This window comes from Nicotiana tomentosiformis, chromosome 2 (genome assembly GCF_000390325.3).
Source record: "Nicotiana tomentosiformis chromosome 2, ASM39032v3, whole genome shotgun sequence".
NCBI classification, from domain to species: domain Eukaryota; kingdom Viridiplantae; phylum Streptophyta; class Magnoliopsida; order Solanales; family Solanaceae; genus Nicotiana; species Nicotiana tomentosiformis.
The window spans coordinates 126,165,294-126,189,007 of NC_090813.1; the positions used below are offsets into that span (position 1 = coordinate 126,165,294).

Below are 23,714 nucleotides of genomic sequence, written 5' to 3' on the forward strand. Positions count from 1 at the left end.
AAATATTTTATATCTGGATTACATGAACTTGAACTGTATAAAATTGATTTGACTTAAACTGCTGGATTTGAAAGCATGTCTATTATTTGCTGGAATTACTGAAAGTGAACTATAACTGTGTAGCTCGTCACTATCTTCAGTTCTTTATTTATTATTATTACTTGCTGAGTTGGTTGTACTCATACTACACCCTACACTTCGTGTGCAGATCTAGGTATTTTCGGACATAGCGGGTGTTGAAGATAGTGACGAGCTACACAGTTAGTGAACTGAAGATAGCCGTATCTATTATTTTCACCCTATCTATTATTTTCTTTATGAACGGGGTAGTAAAGGGACTTCATATATCGGGGGCACTACCAGCCCATCCAGTTATAGCTGCTCAGTACCCGGTAGTTCCTGTTATGGCAGATGATGAGCAGAGGATACTTGAGAGATTTGAGAGGCTTCGACCTTCACCATTTAGTGGTACTGAGTCAGAGGATGCTCAGGGTTTCCTAGATAAGTGTCAACGGATGCTTTGGACAACGGGTATTCTGGAGACCAGTGGGGTCTCGTTCACTTAAAGGAAGTGAGAGGCTTGTGAGAGGCGCATGCCAGTTGGTGCAGTACCACGTACATGGCAGGAGTTCTCCGTTCTCTTTTTGGAGAAGTTCGTGCATCAGTCCCGCAGAGAGGAGCTGCGCAGACAGTTTGAGTAGTTACATCAAGATAGTATGTCTATGACGCAATACGAGATGAGATTTTCTGAGTTGGCTCGTCATGCAGTCTGGTTGGTTTGCACTGATAGGGAGAGGATTAAGAGGTTCTTTGATGGCCTCACTTTTCAGCTATGATAACTCATGACTAGAGAGAGAGTGTGTCTGGTGCTACTTTCGATGAGGTGATTGACATTCCTCGTCAGATTGAGATGGTTTTCAGCTAGGAGCGTGTTGAGAGGGAGGCTAAGAGGTCTCGTGGTTCAGGTGATCTCAGCGGTGTTCCTTCAGGGGGTCAGTTTTACCTCTGTAGGGGTCATTCTTACAGACACGCTCAGACGGGTTGTCCAGCTCATCGTGGTGCTTCAGCTAGCCACGGTTCTTACAGTTCTCACTCAGGCCAGTCTTTATTTAGTGCACTACCAGCACAGAGTTCTCATCATGCCTCGTTCGCTCAAGATTCTACAGGTAATTCCTCGGGTTATCAAGAGCAGCAAGTCCGTCAGAGGAGAGGTTGTTTCGAGTGCGAAGAATTTGGTCATTTCAAGAGACATTATCCTTGGCTGTTGAGTGGGGCTCCACAACAGAGTTCTCGACCGATGGCACCATCACCAGCAGTTCCACCACCCGCCCGGCCAGCTCGGGGTAGGGGTCAGGAAGCTAGGGGTCGCCCAAGAGGGGGAGACCGATCAGGTGGCGGTCAGGCCCGATTCTATGCTTTTCCTGCCAGGCCAGATGTTGTTGCTTCAGATGCAGTGATCACATGTATTGTTTCAGTGTGCCACTGGGAAGCTTCTATATTATTTGACCTTGTTTCTGCTTGTTCATATGTATCTTCGTATTTTGCTAATTATCTGGATATGCCTCGTGAGTCCTTATTTTCACCTGTTTGTGTATCTACATCGGTGGGCGATATTATTACTAATTATTGATGACTTATTTGACCAGTTTCTGGGGGCGAGGGTGTTTTCCAAAATTGATTTAAGATCTGGATATCACCAATTGAAAATTCGGGATTCAGATATTCTAAAGACGGTATTCAGAACTCGAGATTCAGATATTCTAAAGACGGCATTCAAAACTCGTTATGGCCACTACGAATTTCTTGTGATGTCTTTTGGGCTAACCAATGCCCCAACAACATTTATGCATTTGATGAATATTGTATTCCAGCCATATCTTGATTTATTTGTCATAGTATTTATTGATGATATTCTGGTGTACTCACGTAGCTAGGAGGAGCATGCACAACACTTGAGTATTGTATTACAAAGATTGAGAGAAGAGAGACTTTATGCCAAATTCTCTAAGTGTGAGTTCTGGCTTAGTTCGATGGCATTCTTGGGACATATAGTGTCCAGTGAAGGAATTAAGGTGGATCTGAAGAAAATAGAGGCAGTTTAGAGTTGTCCCACACCATCTTTAGTTACTGAGATTCGGAGTTTTCTCGGCTTGGCCGGTTATTATCGTCGCTTCGTGGAGGGTTTCTCATCTATTGCATCGCCTATGACTAAATTAACCCAGAAAGGTGCTCCGTTCAGGTGGTCGGATTAGTGTGAAGAGACATTTTAGAAGCTCAAGACAGCTTTGACTACAGCTCCAGTATTGGTGTTACCTACAGGTTCAGAGTCATATATTGTTTATTATGATGCGTCACGTATTGATCTCGGCACAACGCTTATGCAAGACGGTAGGGTGATTGCCTATGCGTCCAGGCAGTTAAAGGTACATGAGAAGAATTATCCGGTCCACGATCTTGAGTTAGCAGCTATTGTTCATGCCTTGAAAATTTGGCGGTATTACTTGTACGGTGTCCAATGTGAGGTGTATACCGATCATCGTAGTCTACAACATTTATTCAAATAGAAAGATCTTAATTTGCGGCAGCAGAGGTGGTTAGAGTTGCTTAAGGATTATGTTATCACCATTCTCTATCATCCCGGAAAGGCCAATGTAGTGGCCGATGCCTTGAGTCATAAGGCGGAGAGTTTGGACAGCTTAGCATACTTACCGGTAACAGAGAGGCCTTTAGCCCTAGATGTTCAGGCCTTGGCCAACCAGTTCGTTAGATTGGATGTTTCCGAGTCGAATCGAGTTTTGGCTTGTATGGTTTCTCTGTCTTCTTTATATGATCGCATTAGAGAGCGCCAGTATGATGATCCACATCTGCTTGTCCTTAAGGACACGGTTCAGCACAGTGATGCCAAGAAAGTTTGGAGATGATGGTGTATTACGGATGCAGGACAGGCTATTTGTGCCTAATGTAGATGGTTTGCGTGAGTTGATTCTCCAGGAAGCTCACAGTTCACGGTACTCCATTCACCCAGGTGCCGCGAAGATGTATCAGGATTTGACGTAGCACTATTGGTGGAGACGAATGAAGAAAGATATAGTTGGGTTTGTAGCTCGGTGTTTAAATTGTCAACAGCTAAAATATGAACATCAGAGGCCGGGAGGATTGCTTCATAGACTTGAAATTCCGGAGTGGAAATGGGAGCGTATTACCATGGATTTCGTAGTTGGGCTTACACGAACCTTGAGGAAGTTTGATGTGGTTTGGGTGATTATAGGTCGATTGTTTAAGTCTGCGCATTTTATTCCTGTTGGTACCAATAATTCTTCGGAGCGGTTGGCTGAGATTTATATCCGCGAGATTGTTTGCCTATGCGGTGTGCCAGTGTCCATCATTTCAGATCGGGGTATACAGTTTACTCACAGTTTTGGAGAGCAGTGCAACGAGAATTGGGCACACAGCTTCAGTTGAGTACATCATTTCACCCTCAGACGGACGTACAGTCCGAGTGCACTATTCAAATATTGGAAGATATGCTACGCACTTGTGTTATAGATTTTGGAGGGTCTTGGGATCAGTTTCTGCCACTCGCGGAGTTTGCTTACAATAACAACTACCAATCGAGCATTCAGATGGCTCCGTATGAGGCTTTTTATGGTAGACGGTGTCGGTCTCTGATGGGTTGGTTTGAGCCGGGTGAGGCTAGACTATTGGGTACTGACTTGGTTTAGGATGCTTTAGAGAAGGTCAAAGTGATTCAGGAACGGCTTCGCACGACACAGTCTAGACAGAAGAGTTATGCCGATAGGAAGGTTCGTGATGCTGTTTACATGGTTGGGCAAGTTGAGCCCTTGGTATATTGGGCCTTTTGAGATACTTAAGAAAATTGGAGAGGTGGCTTATGAACTTGCTTTTCCACCTAGTATATCATGCGTTCATCCAGTGTTCCATGTATCCATGCTTTGGAAGTATGTCGGGGATCCGTCTGATATTCTGGATTTCAGTACAGTATAGCTGGACGGTAATTTGACTTATGATGTGGAGCTAGTGAATATCTTAGACCGGCAAGTTCGAAAGATGAGGTCAAAGAACATAGCATCAGTGAAGGTACAGTGGAAAGGCCAGCCAGTCGGAGAAGCTACTTGGCAGATTGAGCAGGAGATGCGAAGCAAATATCCACACCTATTTGAGACTCAAGGTATAATTCTAAACCCGTTCGAGGATGAACGTTTGTTTAAGAGAGGGAGAATGTAACGACCCGGCCAGTCGTTTTGAATATTATAACCCTGTTCCCCATTTACTTCTAAATTTATGCTTTACAGTTATTTTATGACTTATCGGGTTAAGTTAGAAAAATTGACCGGATGCGTAATTATGTGTAAACGAACTCAGATTCGAATTCTGATAATTCCAATAGCTCTGTATGGTGATATTGGACTTAGGAGCATGTCCGGAAAATTATTTAGAGGTCGGTAGAGGAATTAGGCTTGAAATGGCGAAAGTTGAATTTTGAGAAGTTTGACCGGGGGCTGACTTTTTGATATCGGGGTCGGAATCCGATTCTTAAAATTTAAATACCTCCAATATGTCATTTATGACTTGTGTGCAAAATTTGAGGTTAATCGGGTAATTTGATAGGTTCCGGCGTCGTTTGTAGAAATTGGAAGTTTCAAAGTTCATTAGGCTTGAATCTATGTGTGATTCGTGTTTTTAGTGTTGTTGGATGTGATTTGAAGACTCGACTAAGTTTGTATGATGTTTTAGGACTTGTTGCTGTATTTAGTTGAGGTCCTGGGGGCCTCAGGTAAGTTTCGGATGGTTAACGGATTAAATTCGGACTTAGAAGAAAAAGCTGAAGAGAAGGAGTGGTCGCAGGCGCGACTAAATTTCCGCACCTGCGTGATCGCATGTGCGAAGCAATGCCGAGAAGCAGATAGGGGAAGGGGAGATGGCCTACGCAGAAGCACAGATGTGTGCGTAGGTGCGGCTTTCGCAGAAGCGCAGAAAGGAGTTTAGGTGCGAAAACCCTTGGGCAGTACAAAAAACAGAGGGGTTCCTAGCTTTTGCCATTTTTGGGCATTTCAAGCTCGGGTTGGGCGATATTTGAGCAAGGTTTTCACGGGAAAACTTGAGGTAAGTCCCTTGTGATCATTTATACTACATAATATTGAGTTATCATCGAATAATCCGACTAGATTACATGTTTTGAGGTGTAAATCAGGGGTTCGAACTTAGGGATTTAAAAATAAGATTTGAAGATTTGGAGGTCGAGTTGAGGTCGGATTTTGATAAAATTAGTATGGTTAGACTCGTGGTTGAATGGGCTTACAGATTTTGTAACTTTTGTCGGGTTCCGAGACATGGGCCCCACGGGCGATTTCTGAGCTAAATTTTGGCTTTTGATGGAAAAATTAGCATTTTCTTATGGAATTAATTCCAATAAATTTTATTGACTGAAACGAATTATTTGTGAGTAGATTCGAGATGTTTGGAGGCAAATCACGAGGCAAAGGCTTAGCGAAATAAGAGTTTCACGGTTTAAGATAAGTAACAGTTATAAATCTGGTCCTAAGGGTATGGAACCCCGAATTTTGTGTCATGTGACTATTTTGGAGGTGACGCACATGCTAGGTGACGGACGTGTGGGCATGCACCGAGGGGATTATGACTGGGTCCGTCCTGTGAAAACTGTAAAGTTGAATAACTTGTTGATAACTATGTGCTCTCTATGTGTTGTGGAAATTTGTCTAGAAGTCATGTTAGAAACCATGTTTAGGCTATATGTTGGAACTGTTGGGACCCACATAGGTCATGTATATGTTGAACTATCTGCTTAATTGTTGTTTTGTACTCAGTCACAACTTACTTGATTATTTTATCCCAGTCTCTATTGTTCATTATTGATGCATCATATCATTGTTGTTTGGGTTGATTTCATGATTGTTGAGATTCCGAGAGACTGGAGAGATTTATGAATGAGCAAGGCCGAGGGACTAATTGTGAGATATTATACTATAGCACGTAAGTTGTCCGTGCAGCACGTGAGTTGTTCGTGTAGATCTAAATATTTATACTATAGCACGTGAGTTGTACGTGCGGATTATAGCGCATGGGCTGTAGGATCCCCTCCGGAGTCTGTACACCCCCAGTGAGCGAGGGTACCCATTGAGTGTGAGTGTTGAGGGCTGAGAGCAACCTGGTTGAGCTGTTATGACGAGTTGGGTGCCTGTTGCCTGAGAGGCTGTACTTGTTTTTCATTTGTTATTGCACTTAGTTGCTATCTGTCATTGTTGTGAAATTATCTGAAAGATTTTATATCCGTATTACATGCACTTGAACTGTATAAAATTGATTTAACTTAAACTACTGGATTTGAAAGCATGTCTATTCTTTGCCGGAATTACTGAAAGTGAACTATAATTGTGTAGCTCATCACCATCTTCAGTTCTTTATTTATTATTATTACTTGCTGAGTTGGTTATACTCATACTACACCCTGCACTTCGTGTGCAGATCCAGGTGTTCCCGGACATAGCGGGTGTTGATTCTTTCGCACAGTTGATTTTCTGGAAATTCTGAGATAGTTGTCGTGTTTCGCAGACCTTGCCTCTCCTTCCCTATCTCCTTATTTACTGTATTTGGCCTCAGAATGTCATGGACCATATTTTTCAGACTTGTATTAATAATTAGATGCTCATGTACTCAGTGACACCAGGTTTTGGGAGTGTTTGTATTGGTATTTGCGAGATTTGTAGATTGTGTTTAAATATTATATTTTTAAACTTAAAAGAAATCGTGGTGTATTGAGATTGTCGACTTGCCTAGTATCGAGATAGGAGCCACCACGACAGTCCTGATCTCCCATGGCATTTCTATTAGTGGGATACAATATGTCGTATAGTTGATCCTATAGGGTTTCCTCTGGTTTTGGACAAGGCAATGGTCACCAAAACAAGACCCACTTCTACAAAACATAGAATTGAAATTGACCTTGCAAAGCCAATTTTAAATGAGATTACTGTCGAGATCAGGAACCATGAGGGAAATATTGAAGAGTTCATTCAGTAAGTTGAATATGAATCACTACCTGTATTTTGCAAGCACTGTATGAGGCAAGGACATTCAGATAGAGTGTGTAGAATTTTACATCCAGAACTAAGATTTTAGAATGGCAGCGAGGTTAATGAGCAAACCAAAAGGAATGATACTAATCAAAATAAAAATGTGAGAGCGGATAAGAGAAATGAGCAAAGAAAAGATCAGGACAGGCCTCAGTATGATGTATAGACCAATGACAATTCACATGCTGCTGTAAAACCCACGGATAACAGACTAGCTAACAACAATAGTACTACCAATATTGACAAAGGAGTTGAATATGGTTGGCATACTCTGAATAAAAGAAAGAATATAAACAAAGATAACAACATTCATGTTGTTATGACAACTCAAAAGGGGAATGATACCGCCAACATGATCAATGATGGTCAAAGTATTGTGATTGTCACCCACAATAACAGTGGTGAAGTGAATATGGAAGTGATCCCAGATGTTGCTTCTTTGATCCCTCAAGCTCAGGCCAAACATACAATAAGAGACAAATACAACAGTAACAAAGACAATAAGAAGAAGTCAAAATTACTTACTATCAATAAGGCTAGTAAAAAGACATATCAGGGAAATGAGGCAGAATACCCAGAGATTGAGTTGAGCAGTGATTTTGTCGATAATCAAAAGGACATCATGAATACTTCACTAGTGAATATGAAGCTAGAGGAAACAAATAAGATGAACAAGAAAGGGAGAAAGTTTAAATAAAAAGTGACCATACCAGGTGATGTTGTCCTAACAAGTGACATGGATCAGGAAAGTCATAGCTTGATGTATAGACCACTCTTTGGCCTTGACCCCAAACTTGCTGAGAAATATGCTAGCTAGAACGATAGAGAAAGGAGGCTTGAATATCAACTGCTAGATGAGCCACCAAGAATCATTGATCCAGGAGAAATTATCCAGATGGCCTTGGGTGGGGAAGCAAATGCTATCAGTAATACCCCCAAACCATGAAATGAGTATGGAAATACTATCTAAAGATAAGAAAAACTCTTTATCCGATGATGATCATATGACAGAGAGGTATCAAAGTGTTGAATGCAATCTTGTGACTACCTCCCAAGTCCACCAAAAATTATTCAATTCAACAATCTCTTACCAAGAGGACTTGGTGATCAACTAGGTGAGATCAATTGGACTCCTAACAGTAGGAATCCAGAAGAAATTACAAAGGCTCAGGGGGAACAAAACTCAGTTTTCAAATGACTAATTATTTATCATGGAACATTAGGGGCATAGGGTCCCAAGGTGCTGCGGAAAGACTCAAAACCATTAAAAACCAATACAACCTTCCTTTTATTTTCTTGCAGGAACCTATGCTGAGAGCAAGGAAGATTGAAAAGTATAAAAGTATGATTGGATACCAAGAATATTTGCACAATTGTTCCAACAAGATATGGGTCCTTTGGTCTACTGATTACAAGATCAATGTCCTGGATGATAAAGAACAACAAGTTTTACTTCAAATTTTTCAAATTCATGGGAATATTTCATTTCACATTACCATTGTGTATGCCAAGTGCGATGAAACCCAAAGAACTGTTCTATGGGATGAACTCAGAAGCACGTCCAATAACATTAACGGCCATTGGAGATTGGTTGGTGACTTCAATGTAGCTATTAGCTCAGAGAAAATGCTGGGTGGTTTACCCTATAGAATTCAAGATGGAATTGATTTCCTCTCCTGTCTAAATGATTGCAATTTACAAGATGGTGGATTTCATGGAACTGTTTTCACTTGGAGTAACAATAGGACCCCCCCCCCTCCCCCACACACACACAACACAATTTGGAAGAGATTAGACAGATTAAAATACAATGTTGAATGATTTGATCTGTTTGGGAAGACAAAAGTTACACATCTCTCTAGGATATGCTTTGACCATGTCCCATTACTGATTGAATGTGGGAATTCTGATCCTACTCATACTAGATATTTCAAATTTTTGAATATATGGGTGGACCATGATGAATACTTAAATGTGATCCAACAATCATGGGTTGAAGAGGTTCATGGGAATCCCCTTTATATCCTTCACCAGAAGACTAAAAGAGTATGCAGTACTTTGAGAAGATGGTCAAAGGCTACTTTTGGTGATATTTATGAAGAACCAAAGAAGTTGGAAAAGCTTATTAAGGAACTTGAAGAGGCATCTATTACCAACAATACTCAAGATATCAGGACCAAGATGGCTAGAACTAAAGCTGAATTCACCAGTTTCTTGATTCTTGAGGAGATGCCAACACAGCTTACTTCCATGGAGTCATTAAGGATAGAATAAGAAATCTTTCCATCCTAAAAATAAAAAATGAGGAAGGTGAATGGATAGAGGGCACCAATGATGTGACAAGTGCAGCTGTCCAGTTCTTCCAAAAGATCTTTCAAGCTGATATTGTTGTAGAAGACTCTCAAATTCTAAATGTAGTGAAGAACGTTGTTACTGAAGCTGATAACGTTGATCTGACATCTATTCCTTCCCTATAGGAGGTTAAATAATGTGTATTCTCGATTGATCCTGACAGTGCACCGGGCCCTGATGGCTTGAGTGCTAAATTCTATCAAAGTGCATGGGAAGTGATGTCTTATGATATACATATGGTAGTGGGTGCGTTCTTTAATGTGCCACTCTACCCAGGTTCTTCTCCGACACTTGCCTGATAATGCTTCCTAAAGTGGACCCTCCACAAAGTTTCTCAGATATCAGACCAATCAGTCTCTGTAATGTATCTAGTAAGATCATTGCAAAGATCATAAATGTTAGACTCAGTCTCATTTTTGCCCAGGATCATTTCTCTAAATCAGAGCGATTTTATCAAGGGAAGGTCGATAAATAAGAATATCTTACTGACCCAAGAGATTGTTAATAACATTTCCAAGCTTAAAAAGGGTCTAAATCTTGTCATTAAGCTTGACATGGCTAAAGCTTATGACAGAGTGTCCTGGCCTTTCTTATGTTTCATGCTCAAACAACTTGGTTTTACTGAAGTGTGGATAAACATGATCTATAAATTCATATCTAACAACTGGTACTCTCTTATTATCAATGATAGAAGGTGTGGATTCTTCAAGTCTGAAAGAGAACTCAGACAAGGAGATCCTCCTTCACCCTCACTTTTTATTCTCTGTGCGTAGATGCTTTCCCTAATACTCAATAAACTCCATAACAATAACAGATTCATAGGGTATTATATGGTTCACAATGGACCACAGATTTCTCATCTTTCCTTTGCTGATGACACAATTATTTTCTGCAGTGGTATTAAGCAAACTCTAAAATAGGTGCTAGCGACTTTAGAATCATATGAGGAGATTAGTGGTCAAATGATCAACAAAGCCAAAAGTTGTTATGCAATGGCACCTAAGACTGCTATTACTAGAGTTGACAGAATTCTTGGTATGAGACATGGTAATTTTCCTATGAAGTACCTAGGGTGTACAATATAAACACTATTACTAGAGTTGGCAGAATTCTTGGTATGAGACATGGTAATTTCCCTATGAAGTACCTAGGGTGTCCTATATATACTGGGAGGAAAACACTTGCCACATTCTCAGATATGGTGAGCAAGGTCATTAACAAAATCAAAGGATGACATTTGAAATCCTTATCAACAGGGGGAAGGGCAGTTCTTATCAAGCATGTTCTCATGGCTCTCAATATTCATACTCTTGCTTCAGTGCATCCTCCCAAAGGATCTTTTGAACCGATTGAGACATATTTGTCCAGATTGTTTTGGTCAGGGCATGCAAATAGGGAGAAATACCATTGGGTGGCATGGAAGACTTTATGTTTTCCTTTTGAGGAAGGAGGAGCGAGATTCAGGAAATTAGAAGACATTTACAATGCTTTCAATGCCAAGCAGTGGTGAAAATTCAGAACCACCCAATCTCTTTAGGCTCAATTCATGGAAGCAAATTATTGTAATGGGAGAAATCCAGTGTGTAAAAACTGGATGAAAGAAAATTCCTATAGTTGGAAAGCTATGTGTTCAATAAAAAACAAAGTGAAGAAAAAAATACTTTGAAAATTTGGAAAAGGCAACATCAGCTTCTGGTTTGACAATTGGATGAACAAGGGTACTCTTTATGAAACTCTCTCTGATAATTCCATATTGAGTAATATAAAAATTAATGAAGTACTCAAGGATGGCCAATGGGATTGGTCAATTCTTCAGTACCAACCCTCTGACTACATAAAAACTTACCTATCTTCTTTGTCTTCATTGCAGGTTCTCATCAACCAACAAAATGAGGATTCGGCAATCTGGACTAGCAATAACAATGGCAAATTTACTATATCAAGTGCATGGAATCTTTTAAGGTAAAGAAAGAGAGTTTCTAGCTATGATGCTAACATTTGGTAGAAAGGTGTTCCTTTCAAAATGTCCCTTATGACATGGAGGGTTGTTCACAACAAGGTTGCCACTGATGAGAGAATTTCTAGCCTTGGGATTGTTATCGACTCTAGGTGCAGTTGTTGTGCTAGTTTCAGTGACATCGAGGGACCTGAAACTACAGATCATTTATTCTATAGTGGTCAATATGCACAACAAGTGTGGAATTTCTTTGTTGGCAAATTGGGCATTGAGTATAGAAACAACAATTTGAGGACACTTATACTCAATTGATGGAAACAGAAGGGGAAAAATCCCATGGCTAACTACATGCACAAAATCATGCCTCCTATCATCATTTGGGAGTTATGGAGGTCTAGGTGCAGTTCTAGATTTGATATGTAAAAACCATCTTTTCACAGATCCAAAGAGATGATTACTTTCAACATCACTCAGCTTATCAAATCTCATTTCAAGAAGATCAACTTTGGAAATAATTGGGAAGATGTATGTAACATGTATGAAGTCCAGGTGGTGATGAACTACTTTATTATGGTGAAATGGCTCAAACCACTACCACTCTTTGTGAAGCTGAACAGTGATGGATCTTGTCTAGATGACAACTGTGGAGGAGGAGGTATAATGAGATGGAGTGATGGCTGTCTCATAATGGCATATTCATTGCCATTGAGAGAGGGCACCAGTAATACTGTAGAAGCTAGTGCATTGCTCTATGGCTTTAAATGGTGTATCAATAATGGCTTTAACTCAATCATAGAAGAAACTGACTCACTCATCCTTCAGAACACAGTGATAGGAAGATGGGATACACTTTGGAGAATCAGTGATACAGTAGAAGAGATAAAGTTGTTAGTAAATACTCATGATATTAAAACTCGGCACTGCTATAGAGAAGCAAATCGTGTTGCGGACAAATTGGTATCCCTTAGCCACAATTTGACAGATCTTGGTATATATAACACTTTTGATAGCCTACCTGGGCAGGTTAGAGGCTTGGTAAATACCGATAGATTGGAACTTCCTTCATTTAGAGTCAAGAAATAAAAAACAAGCACCCTCACATATGACCCACCTTGAATTTTCAGCTTTATTACCATTATGTAACTATATTTTGGTGTTAGCTTTTTAGCTTTATAAACTTGGTTTCCAAGTTCAACTCTTGTAGTAAAAGGTCAGGCAAAGCCCCCCTTTTACAAAGATTATTCTCAAAGTGGATATAAAATCGTGACTCAGTTTGAAGAAAAAAATTAGCTAATCCTATTAGACAATTCTATCATTCACCGCCCCCACCCCTCCTCCCTCCCAATCTATCCCATGGAAAACTTGAAGAACGATTGCCATGTATGTTCTAATTGTAATATTTCCTGGCCAAGGTCATCTTAATCCATCCCTTCAATTTTCCAAGAGATTAATCAATTTAGGTATGAAAGTCACCTTAATTATTCGTAAGCTTAACAACTTTGCTCCATTCTCTGATGGTTATGACAGTCCAAGTGATTTTCCTTCCTTTAATTTGTGTTCATTGATGTGAAGTCTAATGATTGGGCAGTTGAGTCAATCAAAAGGCATATTGAGATATTGAATAGTGAAAAAATCCAACAAGAATCAAATTAGGATAGAGGTACTTGGTTTGGCTAAAGAGTTACATCTCTCTCTACAATAATAAACACTTTCCGTACAGTAAATCGTTGGCACTCTTAAACGGTAGCCTTAGAGCGTCACCTTCATGATCCGTCCCATGGCTCCACCGGATGGAGCCGTACCGGTACGCACTACCAACACATTGTCTCCTACGATGGCTAACCCGACTGTTGAAGGAACTGCAAATATTCCAACATATATGCTAAATAATCACCACATCTACACCTACTCCTATCACTACCATCCGCCATCCCAGAGAACTGGTCATTGCTAGGCGTACCACTCACAATGGAATGCCGCAATGGTTTTCAAAGCCAAGGATTACTATGAAATAATGGCTAAAGTATGTAGACTCACTATTGTTAGAAGATTTTTGAAGATATTCCAATTGTTCCGGTATGGATTTTTCTTCTTGACCTCCCAGTTAATATGTACACCTGGCATTATGCCAAAAAAGATTTGCAGTGAGGTTGGTACTCCACTAGCTCTAGATGTTGCAATAGAGGGTAAAACTAGGCCAAGTATGGCCAAAAGTAGGGTGAAAATTAATCTGCTCAAACATATTGTAGACAATGTATTTGTGATATCAAAGGGTGAGAAAGCACCGCAGAAAGGGTTTACCCAAAAAAATCGAATATGATAACATCCTTAATTATTGTAAGCAGTGTAAAAAGCTTGGTCTTAACCTAATGAATTGAAGAATCCTTGAAAAGAAAAGATCTTTAGAAATAGAGAAAAACAATAAAGATGAGAACTTTATACAATCGAAAGAAGGGAACATGGGAGTACAAAAAGAGAAGAATGAGGAGAGAGGAGAATCAAAAGAAATATTGAATTATCTACAAAAGAGAACAACAAAGGAAATGATGAGCAGGCACAAAAAATAATCAAGGGTAAGTCTTTGGATTGTGAGGCTAATAGAGAAGAAAGGACTGCCCAAACAATCCAAATGGAGACACAACAGAGGTTGGAGACTAAACAAGATCATGATATTCTTTTGACTAAGAAAAAAGATAATATATCCATAGCAGTAAGAACTGGAAAGAAAAAGAAGAAAAAGAAGAACCAAAAGAAAATGCCAAAGAAGAAAGGTAAGGTGGTTTTCAAACCAGTTCTTGGGGGGCAATAAGTCGAATACCACTTCCAGGACTTCTACAAATCAAAACTAATTCTATACATCTGAAGATATGAACAAAAATAACAACAATATGGAGGAAAACCAGGACACCAATAACAACAGTATGGAAGCTAAGAAATATGCAAATGTGCATAGTGACCACCTTGTCTCAATGGTACATGAGAGTTCATTAAATTAACATATGCAAGTTAATAAGTTGCAATCAACAGTACCAGAGAAGGAGGAGAATTCTATTAATAATGAGCCACCGGATATAAATGTAGATAAATAGGAGATAGCCACGGAACAGGTATTAGAAGAAAGGGAGATCAAAACCAAAATCTAGAAATGGCATCCAAAGGAAATGATGCAGCTATGGAATCTAGTTCTTGTTCCACATGCCTGCCAACAAATATCATTAAGCATTCTGGTATAAATTTAAGGGTATAGTTGTATGCAGATCAGAGACAAACCTCCAACAACAACACTGAAAGAACTACTTATCATCCGATACAAGACCCCTCACTAGATCAAATTAGCGAAGGACTCAATCAGAGTGAAGAGAGTAGACAAGACAAATATAATACAGAAGAAGAAGGATATATACTAAAAGGAAGGGGAAGAAGTAGATCTAGAAACTCCAATAGAAGAAACAAACGCAGAACCACATCCTATGTGAATAGGGACCAAAAGTGTCACGACCAAAATTTCACCTATCGCGATGGCGCCTATATCAATACTAGGCAAGCCAACATTCTCAATAAACCACCATATCTTTTAAGTTTGAGAACAAAATAATTAAATTTAGCGAAATAAACTCACAATTTCAAATTTAACACTCCCAAAACCCGGTGTCACTGAGTACATGAGCATCTAATATGAATACAAAGTTTGACAGATAAAAATCATTGTCTGAAAATATAGAACAATACAATAATTAAACAGGAAAGGAATCGAGTCTGCATACGTCAAGCAACTACCTTGATAGTTTCCAACAGAATTAACTTTGAAATCTAGCAGCCGTCGTATATAGGAGCACCTGGATTTGCACACGAGGTACAGAGTGTAGTATGAGTACAACTTACTCAATAAGTAACAAGACTAACCTCTAGGCTGAAAGTAATGACGAGCTCCGCAGGTACAGTCCAGTATAAATAATGGCACAAAAATGTAGGCATGCTTTCAAGTTTAACAATTAAACTCAGTACAAGTGATATAGATCAATACTGCTTGAACACGAATCATGCCCCAATTCGAACTTAATGAAACTAAGAAATTTTAACTTCTACATTCAATGCCAAAACCTATCGAATCAAGTTCGATTGACCTTAAATTTTTCACAAAAGTCATAATTGACATAACGAAGCTATTCCAATTTTCAGAATCAGATTTCGACCCCGATATCAAAAAGTCAACCCCCGGTCAAACTTTCCAAAAAATCAATTTTCAGTATTTCAAGCCTAATTCCACTACGAACCTCCAAATAATTTTACGGACATGCTCCTAAATCTAAAATCATCATACGGAGCTATTGGAATCATCAGAATTAAATTCCGAGGTTGTTTACTCATAAGTCAATATCTAATCAACTTTTTCAACTTAAGTTTTCAATTACGAGACTAAGTGTCTCATTTCACTCCGAAATTCTTCCGGGCCTGAACCAACTAACCCGATAAGTCATAAATCAACTGTAAGGCATAAATTGAGCAGTAAATGGGAGAACAGGGTTATAATACTCAAAACGACCGTCCGGTTCATTACAAAAAGAATGATACTTCCCTCCAAAGATTCCATGATTAATACAATCTTTTGGAATATTAGGGGAGGTAATATCAAAAAAGGTCAGCCATAGATTAAAATAACTTACTGATATCAATAACACTCCCTTTACTGCAATCATGGAACCTATAATTGACAAAGATAAAATTGAGGGTTACAGAAAATTCTTGGGTTATTAGGTATGCATTTCTAATGACAACAAAAGATTTGGTACTTCTGGAAGAATATCAGTCAAATTTATATCATTAACAATGAGGATCAATAGATCTCCATCAAAATTGAGGATGGATCGACCAACCACCTAATAATTATCACTGCAGTTTATGCTAAGTGCAGTAATATGAAGAGAAGAGAACGATGGAGCAGCCTGGAGAACATCAGTTTGTCTATAAATGGAACTTGGTGCATTGGAGATGACTTTAATGCTATCCTGGAGCCTGAAGAGAAACTAGGTGGCAATCCTCATAGGATGCACATGAACTTAGATTTCCAGAATTGCATGGAGAACTATGGAACTACTGATATCGGTTACACAGGTCCAAAGTTCACTTGGTGCAACAACAGGAGACCTCGGAAAAGAATTTGGAAAAGGATTGATAGAATTTTCATTAATGATAAGTGGTCTCGTAAATTTTAAAACACTACCATCAGACATTTAGTGCGGACTGGATTTGATCATAGGCCATTACTCATGAAATCTTTTGACTCCAATAATACTCATATTAAGTATTTCAAATTCCGTAATTTTTGGACTTTATAAGAGGGATTCCACAATATTGTTAAGGAAGTTTGGCATACTAAGATCACTCGCAATAGAATGTGGAGACTCCAGTCTAAATCAAAGCTCCTTATCTTAAGGCTATCGCAATGGTGTAGAGAGGATATTGGCGACATTCATGTACATGTTAAAAAATGGGAGGAAAAAATCCAAAGCCTTGAAGAACTTGAGATTACAAACAGTACTAAGGCAGCTGGGGAAGAAACCAACAGGGCACGTGTGGAATATATTAGATAGTTGAATATGTAGGATTCCCTACTAATCCAAAATATAAATGTAAAAAGGTTTGAGTAAGGAGATAGAAACATCGGATATTTTCACAGTATGCTCAAGAAGAAAGCTTCAGCTAAGCAGGATCAAAAATTATAAAGGAAAATGGATACAGTCAGAGGATAAAATAGCTAAAGCTACTATTAGACATTTTAACTCCATATTCATCTTCCTGTAGCTAGATTGGATCCTACATTACTGAATTGTATTTCTAAAAGGATCACGGAAGAAGTAATTGACAACTTTATGAAGAACCAAGTGTAGAAGAAATCAGACATGCACAGATTTTACCTTGTTCGCTTCTAGTGCAGCTGGTCCAGATGGCTACAATGGCACATTCTTCCACAATTGCTAGGACATCATTAAAGAGGATATCAATGCTTTTGTCTGGGATTTCTTTAAAGGTACTCCTCTTACTAAATTTTATACACATACTGTCACAACCCAATTTCCTCTATAAGTCGTGATATCACCCAACGTCGCCGCTAGGCAAGCCAACGGTGAACTAGCCATGTATTTATTCTTTTTAATAATATCAAGGTAATTGATTTTTATTTATTAAGTAAATGAAAAGTGAAAACTTTTTAATAAAATAAAGCGTATACTAATGAAAGAACAAACACGATGAAATAAATATTCAAAATCATAAAGTGTCTACTAGCATGTTCCCAAGACCCGATGTCACAAGTGTATGAGCAACTAGTAGAATATACAAAACACATATGCTACTGTCTGAAATAAGATAGACAGAAAGTAAATGCAAAAGAGAGACTGTGGGTGCTGCAAAATGGACTCAGAGAGCAGCTCACCACTATGCCTCAGGGTAACGGGGGTGCGCGGCTGAATAACTGCCAGATGCACCTGCCTCAGATCCTGCACGATTAGTGTAGAAGTGTAGCGTGAGTCCAAGTTCAACCATGTTCCGCACATCGTCCAAATAGCACCTGAGGCCCCGTCCAAACATACAAACATGTTTTAAACATAAAACGAACTCGCTAGAACCCTCGGAACGCATAAAACAACATTAAAACTAAGAATCGTACCCCACACCAAATTGAATCAACTTATGAACTTCAAGTTATTCCAACTTACTCCGAACGCGCCGAATCATACTTAAACTACTCGGAATGTCACCAAATTTTGCATGCAAGTCACAAATCACCATACGGAACTATTCTCGGGATCAGAATCTTAAACGAACCTCGATAACACCAAAACCTACATCAAACCAAATTTAAAGAACTTGGAAACCTTAAGTGTGCCAACTTTCAATATTAAGCACTGTAACACTCACGGCTCATCCGAAACCCGATACGAACACACGCCCAAGTCCAAAATCATCATAGGAACCTATTGGGACAGTCAAATCCTGGTTCCGAGGCCGATTACTCAAAACGTTGACTCAAGTCAAACTTAGCCATTTTAAGCCACTATTAAGGAACTAAGTGTTCCGATTTCAATCCGAATCCTTTCAAACCCGAACTAACCATCCCCGCAAGCCATAAAATAGTAAAAGCACATACGAGGAGTCTTAATTAGGATAATGGGGATCTAGTGTCACGACCCCAAATTCCCTCCGTAGGAGGTCGTGATGGCACTTAATCTCTAAGACTAGGTAAGCCTATCAATGCGGAATAATCATAAATATATGAAATAAACAAACTATAATTCAAATAATTACAACTCCCAAAACTAGGTAGAAATAAGTCACAAGTTTGTAAAAATTTATTCTCAATGTCTCTATGTATCAAGGTCTAAAGAAAAATAAGGAAGCAACGTAAAAATGATAGAAGGGGACTCCGGAGTTTGCGGACGCTGACAGATATACCTCGAAGTCTCCGTGCGCAGGTAACTCACTGACGTCTAGACTGGTAAGATGTACCTGGATCTGCACCAAAAGATATGCAGAAGCGTAGTATGAGCACACCACAGCGGCACCCAGTAAGTGCCAAATCTAACCTCGGTAGAGTAGTGACGAGGTCAGGTGAGGCCCTACTGGAATATAATAATGACATGGTAAAATGTTTAACAATATAGTAAAATAAAATGACATTGGAAATGAATCAAGTAGTGTGTCACCATTTAATTAAGCAAAATAATGGCAAATAATATCTCGTGGAAACAAAATAGAATTTCAAATAATAACTCGTGGAAACAAAACCGAATTTCCTTTCAACTTTAAGAAAATCACAACAAATAATCAAGGCAACTGCGGCCATAAATCAATATCAACAAGGGCACTCTCGAGGTACCGCCTCGTAGTCCCAAATCATAAAGAAAGTCACAATATCTCATTTCCTTATCTCACCGCGGGAGCCTTCAAAATTTATTTGAAAGAAAATATTTTTTTCGAAATAGCATCCCGCGTTTTAGCCATCCTTATCACACCGCATGACTTCTAGTAGTTCCCCCTACTAGCCACGTGTATCAAACCACCCTTATCTCACCGCATGCGTTTCAATACCCAGACCTTATACTACCGCATGCGTATCAATATCACAATATATCACAATTTGTACCTCAAGTGCTCAAATAATGTAACTTGCCAAAATAATTCAACAACAATATTTTTCCACAATAAAGAGCTCATGGCTCCATCACAATGAGTACAAAAATCTTACAAAATATTCAAATAATTTAGGAAAATAATATTTCAAAATCTTTAATACGTTGCTTCAATATCAAATTTAAAATGTCAAATACTTCATATTAATAATGTTTAATTTAAAGAAATACACCTTTCAAATAATGCACAGAATAAAAGAAACCAAGTTTCAACTAAACAGGTATAACAATTAGCAGGAAAAGGTCAAACAAATTTAAGGCATATATCTCAGATCAATGATGAAGAATATAACAAGATAACATAATTTAATAAATGCGCAATAATGATCTACATAATTTAAAAATATAATCTTTCATATTTAGCCCGTGTACATACTCGTCACCTCGTGTACACGACTTTCAATATATTTTAATAATCACATTAATATCAATTCTAGGGAAAATTTCCCCCACACAAGATTAGACAAGTCACTTACCTCGACTTGCTCCAATTTAACTAAATAGTATATTTTTTCCTCGATTTTCCAATTCTGATCGACTCGTATCTAGTCATAATTAATTTGATACCGTCAACAAAAATTATAGAATCAATTCCATAAGAAAATACTATATTTTTCATTAAAATCCGAAATTAACTCAAAAATGGCTAGTGGGGCTCACGTCTCGGAATCCGGTGAAAGTTACGAAATATGAACGCCCATTCAACTGCGAGTCCAACCATACCATTTTAACAAAAATCCAACATCAACTTGACCTCCAAATCTCAATTTCTCATTTTGAAATCCCTAGGCCTAAATCCTCTAATTTCACCTCAAAAACATGTAATCTATTCAAAATATTCAATGATAATCAAATATAATTGACTAACAATGATCATATGTGACTTACCTCAAGTTTCCCCGTGAATTCTCTCTGAAAAATTGCCCAAAACTGTGTTGAAAATGTCCAAATGACAAAAATATCGGAACCCCTCTGTTTTTGTAATCTAGTCAGTGCTTTTGCACCTGCGGACAAAATTCTCGCACCTGCGGTCCCACATCTGCGGTGAAATACAGCATCTGCGAAAATTGCTCAGTCCAGCTGCCTTCGCTTCTGCGAGCTTTGGACCGCATCTGCGCATTCGCAGGTGCGGAAAATTCCATCGCACCTGCGGACCTGCCCGTACCTGCGCCTTTCCTCTCGCTTCTGCGCAACATGAGCCGCATCTGCGACTCCAACTGGGCAGCCCTTCGTCCGTTTCTGCGAGCCACAGCTTGCTTGTGCGAGTATGCACCTGCGATCAGTCCCTCCGCAGGTGCGATGATACTAGAAGCTGCAAATTTCAGAATTTGTCTAAGTCCAAAAATTGATCCGATTTCGATCCGGATCGCACTCGGGGTACTCGGGACCCCATACGAAAATACCAATAAGTCCTAAATCATCATACAAACTTAGTCGAGTCTTCAAATCACATCCAACAACACTAAAAACATGAATCACACATAGATTCAAGTCTAATAAATTTTAAGAATTTCCAACTTCTACATTCAATGTCGAAACCTATCAAATCAAGTACGATTGACCTCAAATTTTGTACACAAGTCATAAATGACATAACAGAGCTTTTAAAATTTTCAGAACTGGATTCAAACTTTCAAACTTTCAAACTTAAATTCTTATTTTAGCCATTTCAAACCTAATTTCACTACGGACTTCCAAATAAAATTCTCATCACGCTTCTAAGTCCTAAATCACCATACGGAGCTGTTGGAATCATCAAAATTCTATTTCGGTGTTGTTTGCGCATAATTCGACATCTGGTCACTATTTGAATTTAAATTTTTAATTTTTCTTCAAAATTTCATATATCTGTCTAGGGACCTCAGAATTTGATTCCGGGCATACGCCCTAGTCCCAAATCATGATATGGACCTACCAAAACTGTCAAAACACTAATCCGAGTTCGTTTGCTAAATATGTTAACCAAGGTCAACTCAGTTGAGTTTTAAAGTTCTAATACACATTTTAATTCATTTTTCTTATAAAAACTTTCCGGAAAATTTTACGGACTGTGCACGCAATTCGAGTAATGATAAATAGTGATTTTTGAGGTCTTAGAACACATAATTAATTATTAAATTTAAAGATGACATTTTGGGTCATCACATTCTCCACCTCTAAAACAAACGTTCTTCCTCGAACGGAGTTAGACGAAATACCTGAGCTGGTGAATAAGTGTGGATAATAGATGCGCATATCATGCTCGGTCTCCCAAGTCGCCTCTTCGACTGGATGAGCCCTCCACTGAACCTTCACGGAAGCAATGTTCTTTGACTTCAGCTTTCGAACCTGCCTATCAAAAATAGCCACCGGTTCCTCAACATAAGATAGATCCTTGTCCAACTGAACTGAACTGAAGTCTAACACAAGAGACGGATCGTCATGATATTTCCGAATCATGGAAACATGGAATACCAGATGAACCGCTGAGAGACTAGGTGGTAGTGCAAGTTTGTAAGCCACTTCTCTAACTCTCTCAAGAATCTCAAAAGGCCAAATATACCTAGGGCTCAACTTGCCCTTCTTCCCGAACCTCATCACACCCTTCATAGGCGAAACCTGGAGCAATACCCGCTCACCAACCATGAATGCAACATCACGAACCTTCCGATCCGTATAACTCTTCTGTCTAGATTAGGCTGTATGAAGTCGATCTTGAATCAACTTAACCTTTTCCAAGGCATCCTGAACCAAGTCTGTACCCAATAGTCTAGCCTCGCCCGATTCGAACCAACCCATTAGAGACCGGCACCGCCTACCATACAAGGCCTCATACGGAACCATCTGAATGCTTGACTGGTAACTGTTGTTGTAAGAAGACTCTGCAAGTGGTAAGAACTGATCCCAAGCAACCCCAAAATCTATCACATGCGCACGAAGCATATCCTCCAGTATCTGAATAGTGTGTTCGGACTGCCTGTCCGTCTGAGGGTGAAATGTTGTACTCAACTCTACCCGAGTACCCAACTCACGCTGTACTGCCCTCCAAAACTGTGAGGTAAACTGTATACCCCGATCAGAGATGATAGATACCGGTACACCGTGAAGTCTGACAATCTCGCGAATATATACCTGAGCCAGCTGCTCTAAGAGTAAGTAGTAATCACAGGAATGAAATGAGCTGATTTGGTCAACCTATCCACAATCACCCAAACTGCATCAAACATCCGCTGAGTCCGTGGGAGCCCAACAACGAAATCCATAGTGATCCGCTCCCATTTCCATTCTGGAATCTCTAACTTCTGAAGTAATCCACCTGGTCGTTGATGCTCGTATTTTGCCTGTTAATAATTTAGACACCGAGATACATACCCCACTATGTCTTTTTTCATTCGCCTCCGCCAATAGTGTTGTCTCAATTCCTGATACATCTTTACAGCACCCGGATGAATGGAGTACCACGAACTGTGAGCCTCCTGGAGAATCAACTCATGCAAGCCATCTACATTGGGAACACATAGACTGCCCTGCATCCGTAGTACACTGTCATCTCCAATAGTGACTTCCTTGGCATCATCGTGCTGAACTGTATCCTTAAGGACAAGCAAATGAGGTTCATCATACTGGCGCTCCCTGATACGATCATAAAGAAAAGACTGAGAAACCACACAAGCCAAAACTAGGCTCAGCTCGGAAACATCCAACCTGACAAACTGGTTGGCTAAGGCCTGAATATCCAAGGCTAAAGGACTCTCTGCTACCGGTAAATATGCTAAGCTGCCCAAACTCTCTGCCTTATGACTCAAGGCATCGGCCACTACATTGGCCTTCCCAAGATGATAGAGAATGGTGATATCATAATCCTTAAGCAACTCCAACCATCTCCGCTGCTGCAAATTAAGATCCTTCTGTTTAAATAGATGTTGTAGACTCCGGTGACGGGGGTAGACTTCACAATGGACACCGTACAAATAATGTTGCCAAATTTTTAAGGCATGAACAATAGTTGCTAACTCCAGGTCATGTACAGGATAATTCTTCTCATGCACCTTTAACTGTCTGGACACGTAGGCAATCACCCTACCATCTTGCATCAACACTGCGATGAGACCAATACGCGACGCG

At 39.4% G+C, this 23,714-nt stretch overlaps 1 protein-coding gene across 1 annotated transcript; it reads left to right on the plus strand.

Moving 5' to 3' along the window:
• Positions 1 to 404: 404 nt before the first annotated feature.
• Positions 405 to 9,386, plus strand: LOC138905571 (uncharacterized). Its single transcript, XM_070194092.1, has 5 exons — positions 405 to 531; positions 6,905 to 7,055; positions 7,323 to 7,749; positions 8,415 to 8,834; positions 8,952 to 9,386. The coding sequence occupies exons 1-5, from the start codon at positions 405 to 407 to the stop codon at positions 9,384 to 9,386; spliced, it is 1,560 nt and encodes a 519-aa protein (XP_070050193.1).
• Positions 9,387 to 23,714: the final 14,328 nt, after the last annotated feature.

Bases quoted from the DNA above. Each gene is read 5' to 3' on its own strand.
- LOC138905571 (XM_070194092.1), top strand. From the start codon at position 405: ATGGCAGATGATGAGCAGAGGATACTTGAGAGATTTGAGAGGCTTCGA. The intron at 532-6,904 runs GTATTCTGGAGA...TTGATCCTATAG, and splicing joins ACGGATGCTTTGGACAACGG to GGTTTCCTCTGGTTTTGGAC. The intron at 7,056-7,322 runs GTAAGTTGAATA...CACGGATAACAG, and splicing joins AATATTGAAGAGTTCATTCA to ACTAGCTAACAACAATAGTA.